A 24,795-nucleotide genomic window follows, 5' to 3' on the forward strand; every position below is an offset into this window, starting at 1 on the left:
GAGGGAGCGTGTGTGTGCACCTATCTACCTGCCCCTGAGGAGTCTGGTTTAGCACGCGCTCCTGGCAGACCTCTGGCAAGCGGGATGTCTGATCCCTGTGGGCCTCCGCATGGAGGGTGAATGCGGGTAGCAGGGGTACAAGGGGGAAGAGGCTTGTAGCCTGTGTTTGGGGGGGTGAGATGCACTGGGTGGTGGTGGGGTGAATGTCCAGTGGGGGAGACAGCCATCGCATGGCGGACGTGCTGGGGGGAGGACACTGGAGGCGTCATACTGAATAGGCATGTGGGGAAGGGAGATGCACCCAGTGTTTGAGCCGTTGGCTCCTGCCCCATGTGTGAGGTGCCTGAAACCCTTCTGGTGGACGAGCGAGCAGGGACAGGGGCTGCAGTCAGTGGGGGAGGGACACGGTATCGGGGGCTACTGGAGTGACCCGCCGAGGAACAGGCCCCTCTCCCTTCTGTGCTATACCCATGATGCTGTGCTCTGGCTGGAGCCCTGCTGCCCTGGGGGGCGTCCCCTCTTGGCGGTGAGTGCTGTGGGGTCTGGGGGTGCGGGGGCTCAGCTGGGGCTAGTGGGCTGCGTTCACTCTGAGGTTTATCGGCTGTCTCCTCCCCTTGCCTCCTGTAGGGTCTGAGCCATCGTCTGGGTCAGGATGAGCTGGAGTTTCCTGACCCGGCTCCTGGAGGAGATCAACAACCACTCAACCTTTGTGGGCAAGGTCTGGCTCACTGTCCTCATCATCTTCCGCATCGTGCTGACCGCTGTGGGTGGCGAGTCCATCTACTACGACGAGCAGAGCAAGTTTGTGTGTAACACGCAGCAGCCGGGCTGCGAGAATGTCTGCTACGATGCCTTCGCGCCCCTCTCCCATGTCCGCTTCTGGATCTTCCAGATCATCATGGTGGCCACGCCCTCCGTCATGTACCTGGGTTTCGCCATGCACCGCCTCGCCCGCGGGCCAGAGGGCCGCCAGCGGGGGGGCGGGCGCATGCCCATGGTGCGGCGGGGCGCCGGGCGGGACTACGAGGAGGCAGAGGAGGATAACGAGGAGGATCCCATGATCTTCGAGGAGATAGAGGTGGAGAAGGAGAAGGGCGGGGAGCGGGCTGAGAAACACGATGGGCGCCGGCAGATCCGCCAGGATGGGCTGATGAAGGCCTACGTGCTGCAGCTGTTGTGTCGCTCGGTGCTGGAGGTGGCCTTCCTCTTTGGGCAGTACATGCTGTACCACTTGGAGGTGAGCCCCTCCTACGTGTGCACCCGCAGCCCCTGCCCGCACACCGTCGACTGCTTCGTCTCCCGGCCCACCGAGAAGACCATCTTCCTGCTCATCATGTACGCGGTCAGCGGGCTCTGCCTCTTCCTCAACCTCCTCGAGCTCTGTCACCTGGGGGTTGGCCGCATCCGGGACTTGCTGCGCCAGGGCAGTGACAGCCCGAGCCCCCATGACGGCCACCCGGGGCCGCCCTATGCCAAGAAGGCCCCCAGCGCGCCTCCCACCTACCACTCACTGAAGAAAGAACCCCCCAAGGGCCAGCTGGCCAACGGGAAGCTGGACTACAGTGAGAACCTGGCCAGCTCTGCAGCCGAGTGCTCCCGTGAGCACGAGCTGGACCGGCTGCGCAAGCACCTCTGCATGGCCCAGGAGCACCTGGAGATGGCCTTCCAGCTGAACCGCCCGCTGGAGACAGCCAGCCCCTCGCGCAGCAGCAGCCCTGAGGCCAACGGTCTCGCTGCCGAGCAGAACCGCCTCAACTTGGCCCACGAAAAGGAAGGGTCTCCTTGTGAGAGAACCACAGGTGAGGAAGGTCTGGGCCTTGCCTGGGCCGTGCTCCCAGCTGTCTCCCAGGCGCTAGCCTGCCCACATCTGTGTCCCCAACCGCGGGGCTCTCTCTGACTCCTCTGGGGGTGCTGCAGCAGGACCCTAATGTGCGTGTTCTCCTCTCCACAGGATTGTGAGCAGCTAGGCCCCTCGGGGCGGCTGCAGAGATGGCGACAGGGACTGGCAATGTGCTCCAGAGGAGACCACTGGAACCTGGACAACCTGTGCTGGGGAAACGGGGTGGGGGATGGACAGGGTTGGGGGCTGAGCTTCCAAGGAGGGAGGAGGCCTGGGCTGGGAAGCCCTCTGCCTCCTGTGGGGCTCCAGCAGGGCAGGCTGGCATGGGGAGGAACATTCCTTCACTCTTCTCACTTTTTTTAGAAAAGGGAATCTTTTATTTTTGTACTTTTTATAAAACTTCTCAGTGCACAGCCCCAGCCCCCGCCCCAAACACCTGCGGCCCTCCTCCCCTCTGGGACCTTCAGCCAGCCCCTTCCCAACCCTGGGACACTCTCCTCCTCCTTCTCCTCTTCCCCCCTCCCCCCGCCCCCAGCAGTGCGGGTCGCTGCACTGGCATGGGGAAAGGTTTGCAGTCGCATGGAGGCGGTTGATGCTCAGTTGCTTTCCCGCAGTGGCAGGGAGCTGTCTGAGTGGGAATCCCAGGGGATCCAGCAGGGCTGGGCCGACGTGCACTATTCGCTTGGGGTCCCTCCTCCCAGCTGGGTCTGACGTCCTCACCTCGATCTTGTGGCTGCGCTGGGCCTGGGGGAGCCGAGCCAGTGGAGACGCCTACCCAGAGTTGCGGGCAGACTGGGTCGCACTGAGCTCTCAGTATGGGGCATCCATTCCCGGGGAGGGGAGGGGAGCTGGTTCCCAGCTGAGCTGCCAGGGGCAATGGCAAGTCTCTGCGCGGGAGACCCTTGGCCACCCTGGGTTTTTGTCAGGGGGCCTGCAGGGTTCGTCTGTTCCAGACAGGCCCCTGGGTGTCCCCTCCACCTCACGCTCATGCTCTCTGGATTGGCTGGTGTAGGGAGCTGTGGATTAGCCAGAGGCTGAGCAGGCCTCTGGGGGGGTGAATAGGGCACTATGAGGTGGGGGTTTACAGGCTACCCAGTGGGAGGGAGGGCAGAGGCCGCGCTGAGGGGGCAGCTGTGCTGCAAACTTGGCCCCAAGGGCCAAAGACCGGCACTGATTGTAACGCAGGTTGTGGTGGCAGCGGCACAAGGCCCCCCCACGCCGCACACGTAGGTACGAACTGCCAGGCTGGGGTTTCTGGCCTGGTGTCTGCTGTGCGTGGGGCAGAGGGGCTGGCATCTCTGGCTCCCTGCCAGTGGGGCCGGTGTGGAAGGGGCCCTGGCCCAGCCTGTCTCCCTCACTTCCCCTGCCAGCAGCTTTGCATCTGGCTGGCTGGTGCTTGGGCCAAACCTGATTTGGTTACATTCCAAGACTCCGGCGTCCTGGAGGCATCTGCTTTCCTGTCTGGGGTGTGGCGCGGCTAATGCGGGTTCCTGTGCCGTGGCAGGGGGCCTGCGTGCCTTCGGACAGTCCAGAACCAGCTGGGAAATGCTGGGTGTGTCTGATCATCTCAGCCTGGGTCACGTGATTATTTTGTGTCTTTGCTTTTTACTCAAATGATTATGAAGTTTTTATATTTTAGTAAAACCTGGAGATGTTTTGTACAGAGCCCTGCAGCTGGTTCTTCAGTGGGGAGCGCTGGGGGGAGCTGCATAGAAAAGCAGAGTACTGCCCCGGATCTCTCACTCCCGGCATGGCTTCCCCTCCTCCTCCTGACCCAGGCACTGTCTGTGAGCACAGGGAGATCGCTGAGCTGTGGTTTGCCAGATTAGAAAATATGGGGCATTGACAAATGGGGCGCTCCTCCAGCTCGCTGGTGTTCATCACAGAGACCTACTGACCAGGGCCATATCTGGGCTGGGGACGGAGCAGAGTGAATCCTGGTCCGCCCTGCGGCTGGATGGGAACCTGGGCCATGTGGAGGAGAGAGGCCCTGTTGCCCCCCCCAGCTCCCGAGGCAGCCAGTCCCCCGTCCCGGGGCTCTATTGGCGTGAGTGCTATAGCTCCAGAGCTGAGCTGAGAGTCTCAGGTCTCCATACAGAGTGTCTCCTATTTCAGCCAGCTCTGGCGACCCCTCGTCCCCTGCAAGCGCTGCCCAATGTTCAGCCCTTGGGCGTGTCTGGCTGCTTGGCCGCCTCGTGCCATCATGTCAGGCAGCGATCGGCAGGTGAGAGACCTCCCCCATGCAATCGGCGGAGGTGCAGTGAGTTGGGAACCAGGAGATAGAAGTTCTGGTTTCATCTTTCCTGTGCTCCTCACAGCTCCCTCCTGTGTGAGGCCTTGCACCCCAGCCGGAGCAGGGAGCCCAGTATTGGTAAAATAGGGGCACAAGGTCACTTCTGGCCTAATTCTGACTAGAACATGGCTCTCGATTATGGCAAACGCATCTCCATTGCTTGGCACATCCAGCCTGAAGGACAGTGTGGCCAGATCGCTCTGTCTGACCACTGCAGCCGTGACCCCTGCTAAGCCCTCCCAGGTCCAGAGAACCTGGTCCCTCATCACTGGTCTCCTTCTGCGAGCTGGCAAATAGCTGTAACCTGCTGGCAAAGTGCACACGCTGGGCTGGTCGCCAGGTACTCCCGTGTGCCAAGCTGGCCCTGGTCTGTGCTGGTGCTCTGATGGTGGAGTTCAAATCCTGCCAGTTACACCCTGGGGGGAATTTTAGGGTTGCATGTGATCAGAATTTGCATTTCCACTCCCTTGAAACAAGGATTTATTTAATTTACCCTGTGAGAAAACCACCTTTATAGCAGCCTGCCCCCCAGGCCGGGTGCCCCCCAGCCCTTCGCTTGCTGGTGCAGGTGGAGGCTGCATGTCCCAGCCCCTGCACTCTGCCCCCTGTCCCAGCCTGGTCAGGCCAGGTAGCGGGCAGCTGTCCCCTCTGAGCCAGGGCTAGCGCTTGCTCCTGCTTTCCCATGGGTTGCAGGGGGAGATTATTCCCTTGTTATTTCCAAGTTTGTCAGCCAGTCCGGCAGCTGAAGCAATCCCACATGCTGAGGGGGACCAGTACTGCCCTGGGGCGGGGCCGGGTGAGGTGAGCAGCCTGGGGCCTATCTGAGGAGTGGCCCGGCAGGGCAGAGGCTCTGCTAGGGCTCAGTTCCCTTAGCCCCAGTCTTGTGATTTCCTGAGGGGTAAACTCCCTTCCTGCTACACATGGCTGGGCACCACCCCAAGGCTGCCATCAGGCTGAGCAATATCCTGCTAGTCCCGGTGCTCAGCGCCTGCCTCCCTCCCTCCCTCTCCCGGCTCTGGCTGGGGCATTCAGAGCCTTGGCCAGTCCTCCCTGCTCAGGCCTCAGCTGCAGGGCGGGGTGGGGCGGGGTGACCGAGGGGGAGGCGCGGGGCAGGGGATTGGGGTAATGAAGGTTCCTCTGCCAAGGCACCGAGGGAGCAGCCTGGGATCGGGGCGGGGCGGGGGGCTGTCTCAGTTGTGCAGCTGCAGGGACTGACCCTGGAGCAGGTTTGGCGAGTTGAACCGCATGCTTCCCTTTGCCCCAGCTGGGACCTGGCTGGCTCCTTGACTCCAGGGGCTGCCAAGGAGGGGCTGTAGGGAAGCTGCAGCCTGAACTCTGGCTCACAAACCCCTTGTCTGCTCTGGGATGGGCAGATCCTTTGGGCAGGGGGTTGTGAGCCCACTGGGTTCGCTGAATGCAATGACCCCCCCACACCCCTGGAGCTGGGATCAATGACCTGCTAGCCCTGGTTGAGGGAACCTGGCTCCGTCACGCTGGGTCATCCCAATGCCGCATGGCAGGAAAACAGCCCCTGTCTCAGGGAGCCAGGTGTGGGGCTGGGGAGGCGGGGAGCTCCCGGGAGAATCGGGCCGGCTGCGGCAGAGCCCAGCGCAGGGCTGCCGTGGCGCCCAGTGCCCTAGATGCAGGCGCAGTCCTGGGTGAGGATGTTGGGCACGGTCTCGTACTTGAAGGAGTAGCCGCCGTCGGAGGTGGTGCGGACGCGCAGGGAGCGCATGGTGCTGGGCAGCGCCGCACAGCAAAGCTGGAAGCCCAGCGCGTGGCTCAGGGTGTGGGCGTCGGAGCAGCTGCCGTGGCAGTAGTGGAAGACGAAGCTGCTGGGGTGCACGATCCACTTGTCCCAGCCCAGCTCCTCGAAGGAGATGTTGAGGGCGGCCCGGTGGCAGTCAGCGTGGGCTGCGGCGTCCTCCGACGGGCGCTGCAGCAGGTTGAGGGCAGCCGGGGACCAGGGCACGGAGGCGCGGCGGGCTCTGTCCGGCCCCTTGGGCTTGGTGGTGGCCATGAGGAAGGGCATCTTGTCTGCGGCGGCCGTGCAGGGGCAGCCCGGGCAGCGCACGAGCAGCACAAAGAGCTGCCGGGAGACGTAACGCAGGAAGGGCGCCGCGAAGTGAAAGACCGTCCACTGCTCGGCGGCCTGCACCACGGTGGCTGCCACGGTGACCCGGCCCTGCCCCGACAGGACCAGCACGTCGGCCCGCCCCGCTGAGCGGTTGGCCGCAGCTGACGAGCCGGGGGGCACGACGACGACGGGGCCTGTGTGGAACCAGAGCTGGGTGGATGTCACCACGCGGCTCAGGGTGTGAGCCGAAGGCTGGAAGAGGTAGGTGAAAACACTCTCGTCCTCTGGGAGCTCGTCCGGCTGGGGCGGCTCACACGGCACATCTGCAAATGGGCGGCAAGGGTCAGCAGAGCAGCCGGGAGTCCCGAGGCCTGGGCCTGGGCCTGCCCAGCGTGCCCCCCTACAGGAGGTGCCTTCAGGGAGTGGGGGGAACGTGGGAACCAGGAGCCAGGGCTCTTGGCTACACCAAGCCAGGCTTCGGAACAGCAGGTCAGGAATTTGGGTCTGCAGCATTAACCCTTGAGTTCAGGAGGAACTCGGTGGGACCGCTGGGGGTCAGGATGGAGGGGCACCAGCAGAGATGCGTGAGGGGAGCCCAGCCAGGGCTGGGATAGCAGGGAGCTGTGGGTTGGGACTGAGGGGTACTGGCAGAATGGGGGGAACCTGGGCTGGGCTGGCAGGGGCCTGCGGGGCATCAGCAGAGGTGTGTGTGTGTGTTTGGGGGGGTGGGGGGGGCAGGGAGCTTTGTTACCTGGCCCATTGGGCCTCTGGCAGCTCCAGGCACCAATCTCAGTTACACCTGGCGCCAAGCGTCTCACATTTCCCCAGAGCTGGATGCCCTGTCCCAGGGGAGGTGCCTGGCAGGACAAGAAGGGCCTGACTCTTCGTGTCAGACAGGAGCAACTGCATGGCTCGGTGTGACTCGGGATCTCATAGGGGCAGGGGCCAGACACCTTTGCGGTGCCCCCTCTGCAGTGTGGCCTGGGGCAGGGCTCGCTCGGGCCTGGGGTCACACCCGCTCGGCCCAGGGCTGAAGGGGGACAAGACACCAGCCGCTTACAGGCACAGCCTGGTTTCCAAAAGCAGCTCTGAGCTATCGGGCTGTGTGCTCCAGGACACCGGCCCCAGGGCGGAGGGGAGACTTTCCTGGAGACTCCGGCCCCACCACTGCACCGGCCTTGCCCCCCACCCGTATCCGTACCTGCTAGAACACGTGCCTAGAGAACCAGCAGCCGGACATGCAGGCCACAGGGCTAACAGCAGCAAACCCGCCCCTGGGAGCCCGCCTGGCTGAGTCACTTCCCCCTGCTCCCCAGGCCCAGTGCTGATCCAGCCCCTGCATCCCCCCCCACCGCTCCTTCGATCCAGCCCTCAGCTGTCCCAGCCCTGATCCACTCACCCCTCCAGGTCCTTTTAGCTCCTCTGCTGCCCCCCACTTCCCAGACCACTTCCAGCCCAGTCAGGCCCCCACAAGTCCTCCCCCAGCCAGCTCCCTGCCTTTGTTCCCCCCAGCTCCACTCCACCCCCCCTTACTCCCCCCATCTCTGATGTAGACCCTCCAAGCTCTGCTCCAACTCCTTCCCCCACCCTCCCCAGCTCCGATCAAGCCCCACCAGGTCCAGCTTCCTGCCCCATGCAAAGCAGCTTCTCCATCTCTGTGGGCACCTAGCCTGCACCTCCATCCCTCAGCATTGTGCTTTCCCCCACACCACCTCCACATGTGCTTGGGGGCTGCCCACTCTGGCCGGAGGGGCCCCCATCCCGGGCCCCCATCCGTGGAGCCTTGGGGGGGCCGGTGTGACTGTCCCATGGGCAGCGTGGTACCTACACTGCGGTTTGGGCTGCCGTAAGTGCCTCTGGTTTGCTGGCAGGGAGGGGGAGCCCCCAGCTCTCCTGACCCTCATGGGGTCTTAACCCCTCCTCCCACAGGTAAAGGCTGGGGCAGATCCCCAGTAGCGCCCCCAACCCCTCCTGTGCTGTCAGATGCCCTGGGGAGAGAGGGGACCAGGGTTCAAATTCACCTGCAGTCACAACTTCATTTTAGGGTCTCAACTGCGCCCCTGCCAGCCAAGCCACAAACCAGCACAGCAGGGGATACTGAGGAGCCCAGGGCTCAACGAGCAAGGCCTGTGGGTCAGGATGGCTCTCCCCACTGCCCCTACCCAGCCTGAGCGCCGCCCGCTCTTCCCACTGCCCCCGACCAGCCTGAGCCCCCTGCTCTCCCCACTGCCCCCCATTTGTGCCCAGCCCAAGCTCTCCCCACTGCCCCTGCCCAGCTCAAGCCCCCCCAGCTCTCCCCATTGCTCCTGCCCAGCCCGAGCCCCCCGCTCTCCCCACTGCCCCAGTAGCATGAGCCCCCCGCTCTCCCCACTGCCCCCAACCAGCCCAAGCCCCCCTCCCCAGCTCTCCCCCCATTCTCTCACCTGTGGTGGGGAAAAGTATCACCTGGGAGGTGTCCTCCAGCTCCTGGCCCCGCCGGTCTGGAGTCCCTGGGATGTGTCTCCTGTGCATCCCCCTGCTCTCCTGCTGGGCCCGGCTGCTGGGGCTGAGATACTCCAGGATCTGGGCCCGGAGCTTGGCCAGGACGAGCTGCCTGTCGAGCTCAGCACCCTGGCAGCCTGCAGCAGGGACAGGAGCCAGCAGGGCCAGCAACAGGTGCAGCAGCCACATGGCTCTGGCGTGCGCAGGGGTCTCAGTCGTGAGCGTCTATCTGCACGGCCAGCGCCACGCGCTGGGCCCTCCCGGCTGGGCTCTGCCTGGGCACGGTGGCATTGAGACGTATCTGACACTGACGCAAACGTCTGCTAGCCATGAATATTATCTCTGGGTGATGGAAACAGCGAGACGTCTGGAATGCAAGGACTGCAAGGACAACGGAGGGCAGGGGGACGCAGCCCCGGGCAGGGGGAGGTCACGGTGCCCTGCGTGCAGGGCACAAGGATGGTGCAGCCTGGGGTATGGAGCCCAGGCCGGGGGGTGGTTGGGGGGGAGTGAAGATACCACCAGGGAGCTGCAAAGACAGCATCAAGCTGCCCACCCCGTCCTGTGCCAAGGACTGCTGAGCGACAGCCCAGACACTGCCTGTTTTTAGTGCTTCTGCTTGTAACAAGTCTGCCGGGTGTGCCCGCCTGTCACCAGCGCCTGGCTCTGCAGCCCGCCTGACACTCCTGCCGGGTGTGCCCGCCTGTCACCAGCGCCTGGCTCTGCAGCCTGCCTGACACTATTGCTCTTAGCACCCCTGGTTACACAGCGGGGCCGGGTGGCGCCTGACTGGTGTGCTGTCGTGTCTTTGCAGCGAGGGGAACTGGCCTGGTTCCGCTCAGCAGCTGTCACTGCTGGGGTTCCTGGACAAAGAGGGTTTGTTTCTTGGGTTTCCACTGGAGTTTAGCCAGGGGCGGGCAAGCAGAGCGGTTGGCTGACAAGGCCATCACGTTGCTTGACTGGGCCCGTTTGCCTTTCTAAAATATGATTTAATTTTTGTTACAGTTTTTTTAATGGCTCATCCAGTTTGTGGGGTCGGGGGGACGACGACACACACTGGAAATGTTTTCTAGCTAGATCAGAGCTAGCTCAGGTGGTGCCATCAGACCTCCCGACTGCAGTGCAGACATACCCTTATGGAGTTGCCAACTTTTTACTTGCACAAAACCAAACACCTTTTGCCCCGCCCCCTCTCTGAGGCCCTGGCCCTTCTTCGAGGTCCTGCCCCTCTCACTACATCCCCCCTCCCTCTGTTGCTTGCTCTCCCCACCCTCACTCACACACTCATTTTCATCAGGCTGGGGCAGGGGGTTGGGTGTGGGAGGGGATGAGGGCTCTGGCTTGGGGTGCAGGCTCTGTGGTGAGGCCAGGGATGAGGGGTTTGGGGTGCAGGAGGGGGCTGGAGGGTGGAGCCGAGGGGTTTGGATTATGGGAGGGGGCTCCAGGCTGAGGCAGGGGGTTGGGGTGTGGGAGGGGTACAGGCTCTGGGCTAGGGGTGCGAGTTCCAGGGTGGGACCAGAAATGAGGGGTTCAGAGTGCAGGAGGGGGCTCCAGACTGGGGCAGGGGGTTGGGGTGCAGGGGTGGTGAGGGCTCTGGCTGGGGGTGCGGGCGGTGGTGTGGGGCCAGGGATGAGGGATTTAGGGTGCAGGAGGGGGCTCCGTGCTGGGATTGAGGGGATCAGAGCGCAAGAGAGGGATCAGGGCTGGGGCAGGGGGTTGGGGCACAGGAGGGGTCGGGGTGCTCTGGGCGGTGCTTACCTCAGGCAGCTCCCAGAAGCAGCAGCGTGTCCCTTCTTCGGGTCCTACGCAGAGGCGTGGCCACACAGCCCTGTGTGCTGCCCCATCTGCAGACGCCACCCCTGCAGCTCCCATTGGCCGTGGTTCCCAGCCAATGGGAGCTGCGGAGCGGCGCTTGGGGCGGGGCAGCGTGTGGAGCCCCCTGGCTGCCCCTATGCCTAGGAGCCAGAGGGGAGACATACCACTGCTTCCGGGAGCCGCGCGAAGCCACGGCAGGCAGGGAGCCTGCCTTAGCCCACTGCGCTGCTGACCAGACTTTTAACGGCTGACGGGAGCCGCTAGCGTCCCTTTTCACCGGGCGTTCCGGTCGAACACCGGAGACCTGGCAACCGTAACCCGGTACCCTTTACAGTAAGCAATGACAGAGCCTGCCCCTGCCCCACCATCTCCTACTCACGCTTGTGTCGCGGTGAAGGCCTTCCCTATCAGCCTCGGGGGCAGGGCCCTGCCTGGCTTCCTATGATAATTAATAGGTTCTCTGGCCAGGGGCTTGTTTTCCTGCTCCCAGGTGTAACCCTGGCTGGGGCGTGGCAGGAGCGGCCATCGCATCAGTGCAGCTGACAAATTATGGCCCGAGTCAGTGGCTGGATCAGAAGCCAGGCACATCCAGTAGCCATCGGGCACAGTTTGTTACCGCTGGCACAATGTACCAGGGTCCGGGGGGGCGTCTCCATCACTGGCCAGGATGGGACCAGGATTGGCAGGTTTCCCAAGAGCTGAGCTATAGGGCAAACGGGAATGAATTCAGGGACGGTCTGTAGCCTCTGCAGTGCCAGGGGCCAGCCCAGCCGAGCACATAGTCCCGTTAGGCCTGGGAGGCTGGGACTGTCCGAGAGGCTCCAGGGAGCCAGGTCTGGCGCTGAGGAGCCGACGGGGCCCAGCATGGAAACAGCTGCGGAGGTGGCGCCAGCCCCTGGCCCAAGGAAATTCCAGCAGGAGCCCGTGTGTGCAGCTGGGACGTGGCCAGGCGGGCGCCTGAGCGGGGTTGTTGTAGCCGAGCCCCTTCGGCACCAGTTCGGCTGCTGCCTCAGTGAGAGCCAGGCATGGCCAGGCCCAGCCTCCCTGACTGGAGGTTGGGCCGGGCTGGGCTTGCTGAGCTGGGGAGGAGGCCAAGAAACTAGGGCGGGCCTGGGGCCGCGGTGCTGTGCCAGGCTGAGCTGAGCTGGCTCTGGGGGGGCATGGTGCTGAGCCAGGCCGCGTGCTGGGACTGGGGGTGCGGTGCTGTGCCAGGCTGGGCTGAGCTGGCTCTGGGGGGGCATGGTGCTGAGCCAGGCCGCGTGCTGGGACTGGGGGTGCAGTGCTGTGCCAGGCTGGGCTGAGCTGGCTCTGGGGGGGCATGGTGCTGAGCCAGGCCGCATGCTGGGACTGGGGGTGCAGTGCTGTGCCAGGCTGGGCTGAGCTGGCTCTGGGGGGCCATGGTGCTGAGCCAAGCCGGGCTGGGACTGGGGGCACAGTGCTGTGCCAGGCCGGGTGCCGGGACTAGGGGCGTGGGGCTGTGACAGTCCAGGCCAAGCTGGGTCCGGGGGCATGGTGCTGAGTCAGGCCAGGCCGTGACTGGGGGCGTGGGGCTGTGCCAGCCTGGGCCAAGCTGGGTTTCGGGGGTGCGGTGCTGTGCCGGGCTGGGCTGGGTCTGGGGGTGCGGTGCTGTGCCAGGCCGGGACGGGACTGGAGGCACGGTGCTGTTCCCACGGCTTCACTTGATATTGGAAAGGCCTCTGCTTCCTTCCTGCACATTCTGCCTTCAGCTGCTGCAGCCTGGCATCTCTCATGCCCCATGTTCCTGCCCCCACATCCCTGTGCCCCATCCCACCCCTGCTGCCCTCTAGTGTCTCCTGCGTTGCACGTCCCTGTCCCCGACATCCCTGCCCCCCTTCCCACCTCCTGCTGCAGCCTGGCCTCTCCCGCACCCCAATCTCTGTGCCCCATGTCCCTGTGCCCCATCCCACCCCCGCTGCAGCCTGGCATCTCCCGTGCCCCTGCCCCCCCCATCTCTATGCCCCCTCTCATCCCCTGCTGCAGCCTGGCCTTTCCTGCCCCCCACGTCCCTGCCCCCCTTCCCACCCCTTCCTGCAGCCTGGCTTCTCCCGCACCCCAATCTCTGTGCCCCATGTCCCTGTGCCCCATCCCACCACCGCTGCAACCTGGCATCTCCCGTGCCCCTGCCCCCCCCACATCTCTGTGCCCCCTCTCATCCCCTGCTGCAACCTGGCCTCTCCCGCCCCCCACATCCCTGCCCCCCACGTCTCTGCACCCCATCCCACCCCCGCTGCAGCCTGGCCTCTCCCGTACCCCATGTCCCTGCACCCCCATCCCACCCCCTGCTGCAGCCTGGCCTCTCCCACACCCCAGTCTCTGTGCCCCATGTCCCTGTGCCCCATCCCACCCCTTCCTGCAGCCTGGCCTCTCCCACACCCCAGTCTCTGTGCCCCATGTCCCTGTGCCCCATCCCACCACCGCTGCAACCTGGCATCTCCTGTGCCCCTGCCCCCCCCATCTCTATGCCCCCTCTCATCCCCTGCTGCAGCCTGGCCTTTCCTGCCCCCCACCCCACCCCCGCTGCAGCCTGGCCTCTCCCACACCCCATGTCCCTGCACCCCCATTCCACCCCCTGCTGCAGCCTGGCCTCTCCCACACCCCAGTCTCTGTGCCCCATGTCCCTGTGCCCCATCCCACCACCGCTGCAACCTGGCATCTCCCGCGCCCCTGCCCCCCACATCTCTGTGCCCCCTCTCATGCCCTGCTGCAGCCTGGCCTTTCCCGCCCCCCATGTCCCTGCCCCCTACATCCCTGCACCCCATCCCACCCCCGCTGCAGCCTGGCCTCTCCCATACCCCATGTCCCTGTGCCCCACATCCCTGCGCCCCATCCCACCCCCTGCTGCAGCCTGGTCTCTCCCACATCCCACATCCCTGCCACCCACATCCCTGCACTCCATCCCACCCCCGCTGCATTCCATTGTCCCCTGCCTCCCCATCTCCCACCTTCATGCAGGATTCAGCCCCCAGCTATAGGCTGGCATCCCCTGCACCCCATTCTGTTGGATCATATTAAAGAAGTTCTGTATTAAAATCACAAATGAGTTTGATTCCCCATAGTTTATATTCCAGGGTATTACTAATTAAGAGGTCTCTTGGCTTTTGGTACTGTTTCTCTCCCTCTATGTGTGAAACTTGCAAGCTGCTAATTGTGTTAGTACATTCTAAGACAGAATCTGGTCTCAAAGCAATTCTTTGTAACAACAACTACTCACACAGAGAGAGACTCAAAGCAATACTCTGTAACAACAGATTTCATAGTAAATTTGTTAGTCTCTAAGGTGTCACAATTACTCCTTTTCTTTCTGTAACAACAGAAACAGCAGCCAGAGATTCCCCACTCTTTTGTTGTATTCATCTTGCTTTGTTAACTCCAAGGAGAGACTGCTGAATTGGAATTAATTTGCAAACTGGATACAATTAACTTAGGCTTGAATAGAGACTGGGAGTGGATGTGTCATTACATAAAGTAAAACTATTTCCCCATGTTTATTTCCCCCATCCCCCACTGCTCCTTGGAGTTCCTGTTAACTGCTGGAAATGGCCCACCTTGATTATCACTACAAAAGGTTTTCTCCCCCCCTGCTCTCCTGCTGGTAATAGCTCATCTTAAGTGATCACTCTCCTTACAGTGTGTATGGTATCACCCATTGTTTCATGTTCTCTGTGTATATAAATCTCCTCACTGTATTTCCCGCTGAATGCATCCGATGAAGTGAGCTGTAGCTCACGAAAGCTTATGCTCAAATAATTGGTTAGTCTCTAAGGTGCCACAAGTACTCCTTTTCTTTTTGCGAATACAGACTAACACGGCTGCTACTCTGAAACCTGTGTTAACAATAGTGATTATAATAGAGATAGAGGATGTATGCGGATGGATGCTTGGTGTGGATAACAACTGAATGATCAGGGAGGTGCCAGCCTAAGAATCCAGTGTCCATCGGCTGAAGAAGGCGTCAAGTGGAAATAACCGGAGAACCCCCGGAGGGCAGACTGGAATCCACCCAACAGCCTCAAGAATGGGAGAACCAAAGAACAAGATAACATCTGGCAGCATGGAGCCGTCAGGAATGTGTCATCTGCTGATGGATTCAGCAACAGCATGATGAAGCCATTCCCACAGACTGGCATAGGAAGAAATTTCTATAAAAATGGACTCTAGAAAGAGAGAACTTTGGGGTCTGATTCTGCAAACCAACTTCCAGGAGTGTCAGATGAGCATCTGACAAGGCCTTGCTCCCGCCTCATGTCCAGGCCACCTGGCCAGTGGCTTGGCATGAGCAACTCTAAGGCTGGTAACTATGATAACAACCTTGCAGAACCTGTGTGTGTGTGTGTGTATGAATGAATGTGTGAATAAATATGAAATTGAATGGAATGTTATAGCTATAACTAACTGCTTACTAGGATTCTTTCTATCGTCACAATAAATGTGGCATTTTGCCTTTTCCCCTTTAATAAGATCCTGCTGGTTTTTATTTTATTGGTATAACAACTCCCAGCTTCCTGGCTGCTTGCTAGCAGGGAGCTGCTGGCCTCTGGTCACTGAGCACCCTGTCTAGTGTGTGCAGCGTGGTGTCACTGGAGGCCATGCTGACACCCAAGGGTCCTGAGCAGGGTCTGTCCTGGGCGGTGCTGAGCTGTGTGCCCCGAGGAGCGCGGCAGGGCAGGGCCTGGCTGGGGCCGAGGGCTGCACTCCTGCTGGGGCGCTATAGATAGCTGGCCCTGCCCAGCCCCGCGTTATCAGCCCTGCGTGTCATCGGAGGGTATTTTTGGGGACAGCAGCTGCAGGCATTTGTAACATTTGGTCCCTACATGTTGACACCCTGGAGCTGTGCCGGCAGAGGTAGTGGGAGCAGGGTGACGGACGTGGGGACAGGGAAGCAGTGGAGCAAGGTGCGTGTGTGCCCGGAGGTGCCAGGGCACAGCTGGGCTGGCGTGCAGGTGTGGGGCGCAGTGACAGGACAACGAGGAGCAGAGTTGGACGGACGGATGGAGCGTGTGTGACCGACGGAGCAGCAGCGTTGCACGGACGGACGGACGGGGAAGAGGCTTTCCGAGCAGGGAGGGCTTGCGGGCTCGTGGGTTGAGCCTACCTGAGGCAAAGGTGGTTCCGGCCCCGCTGGCCTGGTTCTGTGCCTGGCACCGTAAGTATCTCGGCCGCCTGTTCTGCCAGCCACAAGGAATCCGCGAGGAATTCGCAGGCCTCGTGGGGGATGCCCCTCCCCAGGTTCCCATGATGGATGTAGGGTGAGGGTCTAGGTCAGGGCACGGGGGCCCATGGGTCTTAGCCCTGCATGAGGGGCTATGTGCAGGGCCGCCATATGGAGTCTGAGAGCAGCAGAGGGGCCCGTTGGAGCTGGGTCCCGGGTTCACCCAGTGTGATCCTGACGCCAGTCACAATTTAGTGCCTGGCAGCCATGGGGGAACCTCTGCACCTCCTCCTCCCAGCGGGAGCCCTCCATGCCGCAGCCCAGGAGGGGCTGTGTCTGCCCTCCCCCACACCGGAGCCCTGCCTGCCCCAGTGCCAGTGGGGGGGGGGGGGCCTGCCTGCCCCTCTCCCCATTGGAGCCCTGCCTGCCCCAGTGCCAGCGGAGGGGGGGGGGCTGCCTGCCCCTCTCCCCATTGGAGCCCTGCCTGCCCCAGTGCCAGCGGAGGGGGGGGGGCTGCCTGCCCCTCTCTCCGTTGGAGCCCTGCCTGCCCCAGTGCCAGTGGGGGGCTGCCTGCCCCTCTCCCCGTTGGAGCCCTGCCTGCCCCAGTGCCAGCTGGGGGGCTGCCTGCCCCTCTCCCCGTTGGAGCCCTGCCTGCCCCAGTGCCAGCTGGGGGGGCTGCCTGCCCCTCTCCCCATTGGAGCCCTGCCTGCCCCAGTGCCAGCGGGGGGCTGCCTGCCCCTCTCCCCGTTGGAGCCCTGCCTGCCCCAGTGCCAGCGGGGGGCTGCCTGCCCCTCTCCCCATTGGAGCCATGCCTGCCCCAGTGCCAGTGGGGGGCTGCCTGCCCCTCTCCCCGTTGGAGCCCTGCCTGCCCCAGTGCCAGCGGAGGGGGGGGGGGGCTGCCTGCCCCTCTCCCCGTTGGAGCCCTGCCTGCCCCAGTGCCAGCGGAGGTGGGGGGGCTGCCTGCCCCTCTCCCTGTTGGAGCCCTGCCTGCCCCAGTGCCGGGGGGGGGGGCTGCCTGCCCCTCTCCCCGTTGGAGCCCTGCCTGCCCCAGTGCCGGGGGGGGGGCTGCCTGCCCCTCTCCCCGTTGGAGCCCTGCCTGCCCCAGTGCCGGGGGGGGCGGGCTGCCTGCCCCTCTCCCCGTTGGAGCCCTGCCTGCCCCAGTGCCAGCGGGGGGCTGCCTGTTCTTCCCACCGGAGGGGTTAATTCTGCTGCCCACTCGCAGTGTGACCCCCTCTCTCCCCTGCAGGCCGCTCAGCCGCCCGGTGCCGCTCTGTCCCCGGGGTCCACGGGGGGATCAGGCACCTGGTCTGCCAGTCCAGCTTCAGGGAGTGTCGCCCCAGGTGCCTGCTCGGTGGGCCGGTAAGTGGAGTGGGCCCGTCTGGCAGGGAGATCAGGCTGCCCATGGCCACCTCCCGCCAGCCTGGATTCTGCTGCCCGGAGTGACAGCCCCTTATCAGCCCCTCGGGTGAGCCAGGCCAGATGCTGCAGGAATGCAGCCCCACCCCATATGATCTTGCAGGAATGGAGGGGAAGGAGCCAGTGGTTCCCTGCCCTATTGCATCGCTGCCCCTTTGTCCCCATCACCCCCTCTGCCGCACACCCCCACAGGGAGCTGCCTCAGCCCCCTCCCTCCTCTGCCCCACAAATCCAGCAGGGACCTGCCTCTGCCCCAAAACTCCCCTCTGCCCCCTCTGCCCCACACACCCACAGGGAGCTGCCTCTGCCCCTCAGCCCCTCTGCCCCACACCCAGCATGGAGCTGCCTTTGCCCGTTACCTGCTCTGCCCCACCCAAGAAGGGAGCTTCTCTGCTCCCCTCTGCCCCACAGGCCCAGGAAGGGGGGTCTCTGCCCCTCCTGCCTCTCTGCCCCACAGGCCCAGAAGGGCTTCTCTGTCCCGCTGTCTCCTGTGGGGGGAGGGAAGGCTGGGGCCCGGTGGTATTTGTTTCATTTCAGCGCTGGGCTGGTGACGGGGGCTCCAGCCTGGCTTTGCCGGGGACCCAGGGCAGACGAGTCGGGGCAGGTTGGCTCTGGGCTCCCCAAGGGCCGAGACTGCCAGTGAAGGGGGCTGGCTCGTGCCATAGTGCTGGGATGTGGACACCTGTGCCACAGGACCTTGGATGGGCTCCCCCTCCTCCCCCTGCTGCATCCCACCCCTGAATCAAGTCACATGCGGGAAGGAGGCCACCAAACGGGAGCCCGAGGAAAAACATTGGTCGCTGCCAACCGGCCGGACTGGGACTGCTGCCCTCGAGGGGAAGGGTTCAGGGCACCATTCCCCACCCCCGGAGCCAGCCAGTACCCTGCCCGGGGGCCAGATCAGAGCGGTTGTCCCCGAGAGGGGGTCCTGTGTCCCACTCCCCACTCCTTGAGCCAGCCTGGCATCAGCGGATTTGCCTGCATGTCGGTTTCCGGCTGAGCTGGCTTTCAGCAGTGATGCAGTCTTGGGGCAGCAGAGCCCTGTGAGGCCCAGGAGGGTAGAGGCAGGCTCTGGGTGCCAGGTTTAGGACCTGCAGGGCACAGGAGACCTAGGGGGCCTTTGGGAGAGGGGGAGAGACGATGGATGTGTCATTGCACAGGCTCCTGGGGCGTCCCTGCCACCGCCTGGGCCAGGCCTGTCCGAGCCACCGCAGGGCTACCTGGCTTGGTGCCCGAGGCCGGCACTGGCTGATAAGAGCCCCGGCAGCGTGGACCGGTTGTGTTCGCGCCATCAGGGGATCCAGGAAGTGAGTGGAGTCTCCCGGGGGTGAGGGCCCAGCGAGACCGAAATAACTGTCTAACAATAGGCTCGAGCTGGCGGCCTGCAGGGAAACCTGATGCACTGGGGCCGGGGTGGAATCCAGGGGGCTGGGGACTAAACATGTCCAGGGCCCACCTGTCTGCGGGCGACCGCTGTCTTTTGGCCGAAGGACTCGGCACAAGATTCTTCTGAACTTCCAACTCCCAAAGGTCTGGGCAGCTGCTTTGCTTGGCCAGGGGCCTGCACCCCACATGGCCCTGGGCTGAGGGGTCCAGGGGGCTCTGCTTTGAAAGAGGCAGGCCACAGAGCTGCTTCTCCATTGGGCTGACCCTGCCGTGGCCTTGCTGAGGGGAGGCTGGCTCCCTGAGGGAGTGCCATGAGGCCCTCTCTCCATACAGTGGAATTCCTCTGCTTGCCCCATAGCCTTCTCCCGCAGCTGAGTTGGAATCCGAGCGCTCTGTCTGTCTGTCCCTCCAGGTGTCTGGGCCCAGCTGCTGTCTTGGCTGAGCCCCTGGTGTGGGTCCCCGCAGTGCCCCAGCTGAGTCCTGAGATGGATGTGTTTGGCGGGGCCCCCCGGTTCCTTGCCTACCCCCGCACTTTCACAGTGCAGAGTGGTGCCGATGCCATCCTGAAGTGCCAGATCGCGGGTGACCCACGCCCCAGCATCATCTGGGAGAAGGACAAATCCCCGATCGCACTGCTGGGCCGCTTCCAGGTTGAGGCTGAGGGGAACGTATACAGCCTGTTGATTTCCCAGGTGACCCCAGAGGACAGCGGGCAGTATATCTGCAAGGCCAAGAACACCATCGGGGAGACCTACGCTGCTGCCACACTCAAGGTGGAGGCGGGGGAGCTGCAGCAGGAGGGAGACCCTGAGGATGTGCCCCCCGCCTTTCTGAGCAAGCCCCTGTCCTGGCAGGTCTGCAGGGGGGAGGATGTGGTGTTCACCTGCAGGGTCTCGGGGCAGCCTTGCCCTATGCTGCAGTGGGAGAAGGATGGGCGCCAGCTGTCGGATCTCTTTGAGAGCAGCCATTTCTCCGTGGGGAGGGAGCCGGAAGACTGGCATTTCCTGAAGATCTTTAGCGCCCGGCCCCCGGACGGAGGGGTCTATGTGTGCCGGGCACAGAACCGCTCAGGGGAGGCCCTGGCAGCAGCTGTGCTCCTGGTTGACCCCATGGCTCGTGGGCTGCCAGACGGCCCCTTCCTGGGCTCCCCCAGGACCTGCTGGCCCCTGAGCCATTTCAGTAAGCCGCCGGATCAGCACGGTGACAGGAGACACTGCCACGGGCAGCTCTCCGCGCCCTGGCCGGCTCGGCCCAATGGCGAGGTGCCTCCCAGCGCACCCAAAGCCAAGGCGTTTGCTGTGAGCGAGGGGAAGCACGCCAAGTTGCGGTGCCACGTAACGGGCAAGCCGAAGCCCGAGATCGTGTGGAAGAAGGACGGGCAGGTCGTTGCGCCAGACAGGAGGCACCTGGTCTACGAGGACAGGGAAGGCTACTTCATCCTGAAAGTGCTGTACTGCAAGGCCCGGGACCAGGGGCTGTACATCTGCACCGCCTCCAACACGGCTGGCCAGACCCTCAGTGCGGTGCAGCTCCATGTGAGAGGTAGGGCTCTGTGGGGGGTGCAGAGATGCAGGGGCCTTGCCCACAGCGGGCAAGCGGGGGTCAGAGCAGGCTGCTGCTGTCCAATGGCATTAGCCCGGGTGTATGGAGGGGCAGGCCTGACTCGCTCGCGCTGGTTCCCTGATGGGCTGGGGCTACCCAGGGGGGCTGGATCAGGAGGAAGCGAAAACGGGATCCTGATTTGCCAATGGAACAATTTGCAGAGAAGCCAGGGCTCTGGGGCTGTAGGGTTGGCCCTGGTGGTCTGGACTAGGTGGTGGTGGGAGTGGTGGGATCAGGATCGGGACCATGGTCCGCATGGGGACAGGCTCTGGGAGGCCCCGTCAGTGGGCCAGGCCCACAAGGGGTCTTGCTCCTCCTCCAGGGGAAGCCATGCGGCTTCACCGTCTCCTGGGGCTGGCCCCATGGGCCTATCCCCCCCCCGAGAGCTCCGAGCAGCAAGTCTCACGGAGACAGACCCAGAGGGAGACTTGTACCATCCTGGGGGGCAGCGCCAAGCGTCTGCAGAGACATGCAGGCAGTGTGGGCCGACAGCTGGGTTAGTCACCTGGACCCTGCACAGGGAGCCCTTGGGGAGCCCAGAGTCCAAAGGCCCATCCCTCTGACTGTGTCCCAGGCCAGGTGCACTGACTGCTGCCTGCAGCCCACACTTAACTCTCCCCTCCCCCCAGCCCTTTGTTCCGAGCTGGGGGATGCTGGGAGAGGCGGGGAGTCCAGATCTCTCTGGGTCATTGTCACAGAGTCCCCGGGCCATGCTCTGGATCTGCTCCCCATGAAGCCAGTCAGGACTCTGGGGAAGTCTCCTCTCGGGGAGCAGCCTGTCTGCAGGACACACAGCTCCCCCGGCCTCCCCCTTCCTGGGTCTGACCTCGGAGCATTCAGCCTCCACTGCCCCTCCTTGTGCTTCCCACGGCCAGTCCGTCCAGGCGGGGTCCTGCGGGGGCCAGAGGGTCCTGCCCCCCATCTCCGCAGTCAGACGGGACTCTCAGCCAGCCAGTAAAACAGAAGGTTTATTAGCCGACAGGAACATGGTCTAACACAGAGCTTGTAGGTGCAGAGAATCGGACCCCTCAGCTGGGTCCATTTTGGGGGCCGTGAGCCAGACAACCACGTCTGCCCTTCCCTCCATGTCTCCAGCCAGCCCCAAACTGAAACTCTCTCCAGCCCCTCCTCCTCTGGGCTTTGTCCCTTTCCCAGGCCAGGAGGTCACCAGATTCCTTTGTTCTCCAACCCTTTAGCTCTCACCTTGCAGGGGGGAAGGGCTAGGCCATCGGTGGCCAGGAAACAGGGTGTCGGCCATTGTCTGTGTCCAGACCCCTGCACACACCTGCCCTCTAGGGCTCTGCAATGATCATACACCCTTACCCCACCCCCTAGATACTTAAGAACTGACTAGGGGAAACTGAGGCACCCCCACACTATTCAGAGGAAACATTAAGAACAGTCCTGCTTCACCACAGTCATTGGTTGCTAGGGGTCCATGTCTGGGCAGTTGGATTTGCCACTATTTTCTCAAGAAGAAAAGGAGTACTTGTGGCACCTTAGAGACTAACCAATTTATTTGAGCATGAGCTTTCGTGAGCTACAGCTCACTTCATCGGATGCATACCGTGGAAACTGCAGTAGACATTATATACACACAGAGATGATGAAACAATACCTCCTCCCACCCCACTGTCCTGCTGGTAATAGCTTATCTAAAGTGATCATCAAGTTGGGCCATTTCCAGCACAAATCCAGGTTTTCTCACCCTCCACCCCCACACACACAAACTCACTCTCCTGCTGGTAATAGCCCATCCAAAGTGACAACTCTCTTCACAATGTGCATGATAATCAAGGTGGGCCATTTCCTGCACAAATCCAGGTTTTCTCACCCTCACCCCCCCACACACAAACTCACTCTCCTGCTGGTAATAGCCCATCCAAAGTGACAACTCTCTTCACAATGTGCATGATAATCAAGGTGGGCCATTTCCTGCACAAATCCAGGTTCTCTCACCCCCTCACCCCCCTCCAAAAACCACACACACAAACTCACTCTCCTGCTGGTAATAGCTCATCCAAAGTGACTACTCTCCCTACAATGTGCAGACTAACACGGCTGTTACTCTGAAACCTGTCATGGTAATCAAGGTGGGCCATGTCCAGCACAAATCCAGGTTTTCTCACCCCCCACCCCCATGCACACACAAACTCACTCTCCTGCTGGTAATAGCTCATCCAAAGTGACCACTCTCCCTACAATGTGCATGGTAATCAAGGTGGGCCATGTCCAGCACAAATCCAGGCTTTCTCACCCCCCCCCTTTTTTTTTTTTTTCCCGGGGACACACACACACACAAACTCACTCTCCTGCTGGCAATAACTCATCCAAACTGACCACTCTCCAAGTTTAAATCCAAGTTTAACCAGAACGTCTTGGCAGGGGGAGGGGTAGGAAAAAACAAGGGGAAATAGGCTACCTTGCATAATGACTTAGCCACTCCCAGTCTCTATTTAAGCCTAAATGAATAGTATCCAATTTGCAAATGAATTCCAATTCAGCAGTTTCTCGCTGGAGTCTGGATTTGAAGTTTTTTTGTTTTAAGATAGCGACCTTCATGTCTGTGATTGCGTGACCAGAGAGATTGAAGTGTTCTCCGACTGGTTTATGAATGTTAGAATTCTTGACATCTGATTTGTGTCCATTTATTCTTTTACGTAGAGACTGTCCAGTTTGACCAATGTAAATGGCAGAGGGGCATTGCTGGCACATGATGGCATATATCACATTGGTGGATGTGCATGTGAACGAGCCTCTGATAGTGTGGCTGATGTTATTAGGCCCTGTGATGGTGTCCCCTGAATAGATATGTGGGCACAATTGGCAAAGGGCTTTGTTGCAAGGATTGGTCCCTGGGTTAGTGGTTCTGTTGTGTGGTGTGTGGTTGTTGGTGAGTATTTGCTTCAGGTTGTGGGGCTGTCTGTAGGCAAGGACTGGCCTGTCTCCCAAGATTTGTGAGAGTGTTGGGTCATCCTTTAGGATAGGTTGTAGATCCTTAATAATGCGTTGGAGGGGTCTAATAAACAATGGTCACATAAACACCACCCTATACCGGAAACCTACTGACTGCTATTCCTACCTGCATGCCTCCAGCTTTCACCCTGACCACGCCACACGATCCATCGTCTACAGCCAAGCTCTGCGATACAACCGCATTTGCTCCAACCCCTCAGACAGAGACAAACACCTACAAGATCTCTGTCAAGCTTTCTTACAACTACAATACCCACCTGCGGAAGTGAAGAAACAGATTGATAGAGCCAGAAGAGTTCCCAGAAGTCACCTACTACAGGACAGGCCTAACAAAGAAAATAACAGAACGCCACTAGTCGTCACCTTCAGCCCCAACTAAAACCCCTCCAATGCATTATTAAGGATCTACAACCTATCCTAAAGGATGACCCAACACTCTCACAAATCTTGGGAGACAGGCCAGTCCTTGCCTACAGACAGCCCCGCAACCTGAAGCAAATACTCACCAACAACCACATACCACACAACAGAACCACTAACCCAGGAACTTATCCTTGCAACAAAGCCCGTTGCCAACTGTGCCCACATATCTATTCAGGGGACACCATCACAGGGCCTAATAACATCAGCCACACTATCAGAGGCTCGTTCACATGCACATCCACCAATGTGATATATGCCATCATGTGCCAGCAATGCCCCTCTGCCATTTACATTGGTCAAACTGGACAGTCTCTACGTAAAAGAATAAATGGACACAAATCAGATGTCAAGAATTCTAACATTCATAAACCAGTCGGAGAACACTTCAATCTCTCTGGTCACGCAATCACAGACATGAAGGTCGCTATCTTAAAACAAAAAAACTTCAAATCCAGACTCCAGCGAGAAACTGCTGAATTGGAATTCATTTGCAAATTGGATACTATTCATTTAGGCTTAAATAGAGACTGGGAGTGGCTAAGTCATTATGCAAGGTAGCCTATTTCCCCTTGTTTTTTCCTACCCCTCCCCCCCCAAGACGTTCTGGTTAAACTTGGATTTAAACTTGGAGAGTGGTTAGTTTGGACGAGCTATTGCCAGCAGGAGAGTGAGTTTGTGTGTGTGTGTGTGTCCCCCGGAAAAAAAAAAGGGGGGGGGTGAGAAAGCCTGGATTTGTGCTGGACATGGCCCACCTTGATTACCATGCACATTGTAGGGAGAGTGGTCACTTTGGATGAGCTATTACCAGCAGGATAGTGAGTTTGTGTGTGTGGTTTTTGGAGGGGGGTGGAGGGTGAGAAAACCTGGATTTGTGCTGGAAATGGCCCAACTTGATGATCACTTTAGATAAGCTATTACCAGCAGGACAGTGGGGTGGGAGGAGGTATTGTTTCATGATCTCTCTGTGTATATAATGTCTTCTGCAGTTTCCACAGTATGCATCCGATGAAGTAGCTGTAGCTCACGAAAGCTCATGCTCAGATAAATTGGTTAGTCTCTAAGGTGCCACAAGTCCTCCTTTTCTTTTTGCGAATACAGACTAACACGGCTGTTACTCTGAAACCTGTCCTTATTTTCTCAAGAGCTTCAGTGATATGGGACTGAAGGGCCCAGACATCTGGGAGCCCTTCACACCTGTGTTAGCCTGCCCAGAGAGTGAACAGGCCTTTCTATCCCTGAGGTAACTACAGCACATGGGGAAACTGAGGCACACCTATGCTCAATGAAAATATTACAGCCAATTCCCCCTTTATCAC

At 61.0% G+C, this 24,795-nt stretch overlaps 3 protein-coding genes across 3 annotated transcripts in view; 2 read left to right on the forward strand and 1 right to left on the reverse strand.

Annotated features, from left to right (window-relative positions):
* Positions 1 to 652: 652 nt before the first annotated feature.
* On the forward strand, positions 653 to 1,959 carry LOC144272339 (gap junction gamma-1 protein-like). The gene is made up of 2 exons (XM_077830339.1): positions 653 to 1,799; positions 1,952 to 1,959. Exons 1-2 carry the CDS (start codon positions 653 to 655, stop codon positions 1,957 to 1,959), a joined length of 1,155 nt encoding a protein of 384 aa, XP_077686465.1.
* A 3,810-nt stretch (positions 1,960 to 5,769) lies between these two features.
* INHA (inhibin subunit alpha) lies at positions 5,770 to 8,880 on the reverse strand. The gene is made up of 2 exons (XM_077830340.1): positions 8,634 to 8,880; positions 5,770 to 6,533 (listed from the first exon to the last, which is right to left on the reverse strand). Exons 1-2 carry the CDS (start codon positions 8,878 to 8,880, stop codon positions 5,770 to 5,772), a joined length of 1,011 nt encoding a protein of 336 aa, XP_077686466.1.
* A 6,458-nt stretch (positions 8,881 to 15,338) lies between these two features.
* Positions 15,339 to 24,795, forward strand: part of OBSL1 (obscurin like cytoskeletal adaptor 1) — a 72,022-nt gene continuing 62,565 nt past the window's right edge. The window contains exons 1-3 of the mRNA XM_077830341.1: positions 15,339 to 15,419; positions 16,923 to 17,035; positions 18,891 to 20,020. Coding sequence (XP_077686467.1) covers positions 15,339 to 15,419; positions 16,923 to 17,035; positions 18,891 to 20,020 — 1,324 coding nt within the window. The remainder of the gene's footprint in view (positions 15,420 to 16,922; positions 17,036 to 18,890; positions 20,021 to 24,795) is intronic.

The sequence above is a fragment of the Eretmochelys imbricata genome, chromosome 11 (assembly GCF_965152235.1).
Source record: "Eretmochelys imbricata isolate rEreImb1 chromosome 11, rEreImb1.hap1, whole genome shotgun sequence".
NCBI classification, from domain to species: domain Eukaryota; kingdom Metazoa; phylum Chordata; order Testudines; family Cheloniidae; genus Eretmochelys; species Eretmochelys imbricata.

Coding starts and splice junctions, on each gene's coding strand:
- LOC144272339 (XM_077830339.1), top strand. CDS start 653: ATGAGCTGGAGTTTCCTGACCCGGCTCCTGGAGGAGATCAACAACCAC.
- INHA (XM_077830340.1), bottom strand. CDS start 8,880: ATGTGGCTGCTGCACCTGTTGCTGGCCCTGCTGGCTCCTGTCCCTGCT. Junction 6,534..8,633: donor GATACTTTTCCCCACCACAG/GTGAGAGAATGG, acceptor GCCCATTTGCAG/ATGTGCCGTGTGAGCCGCCC.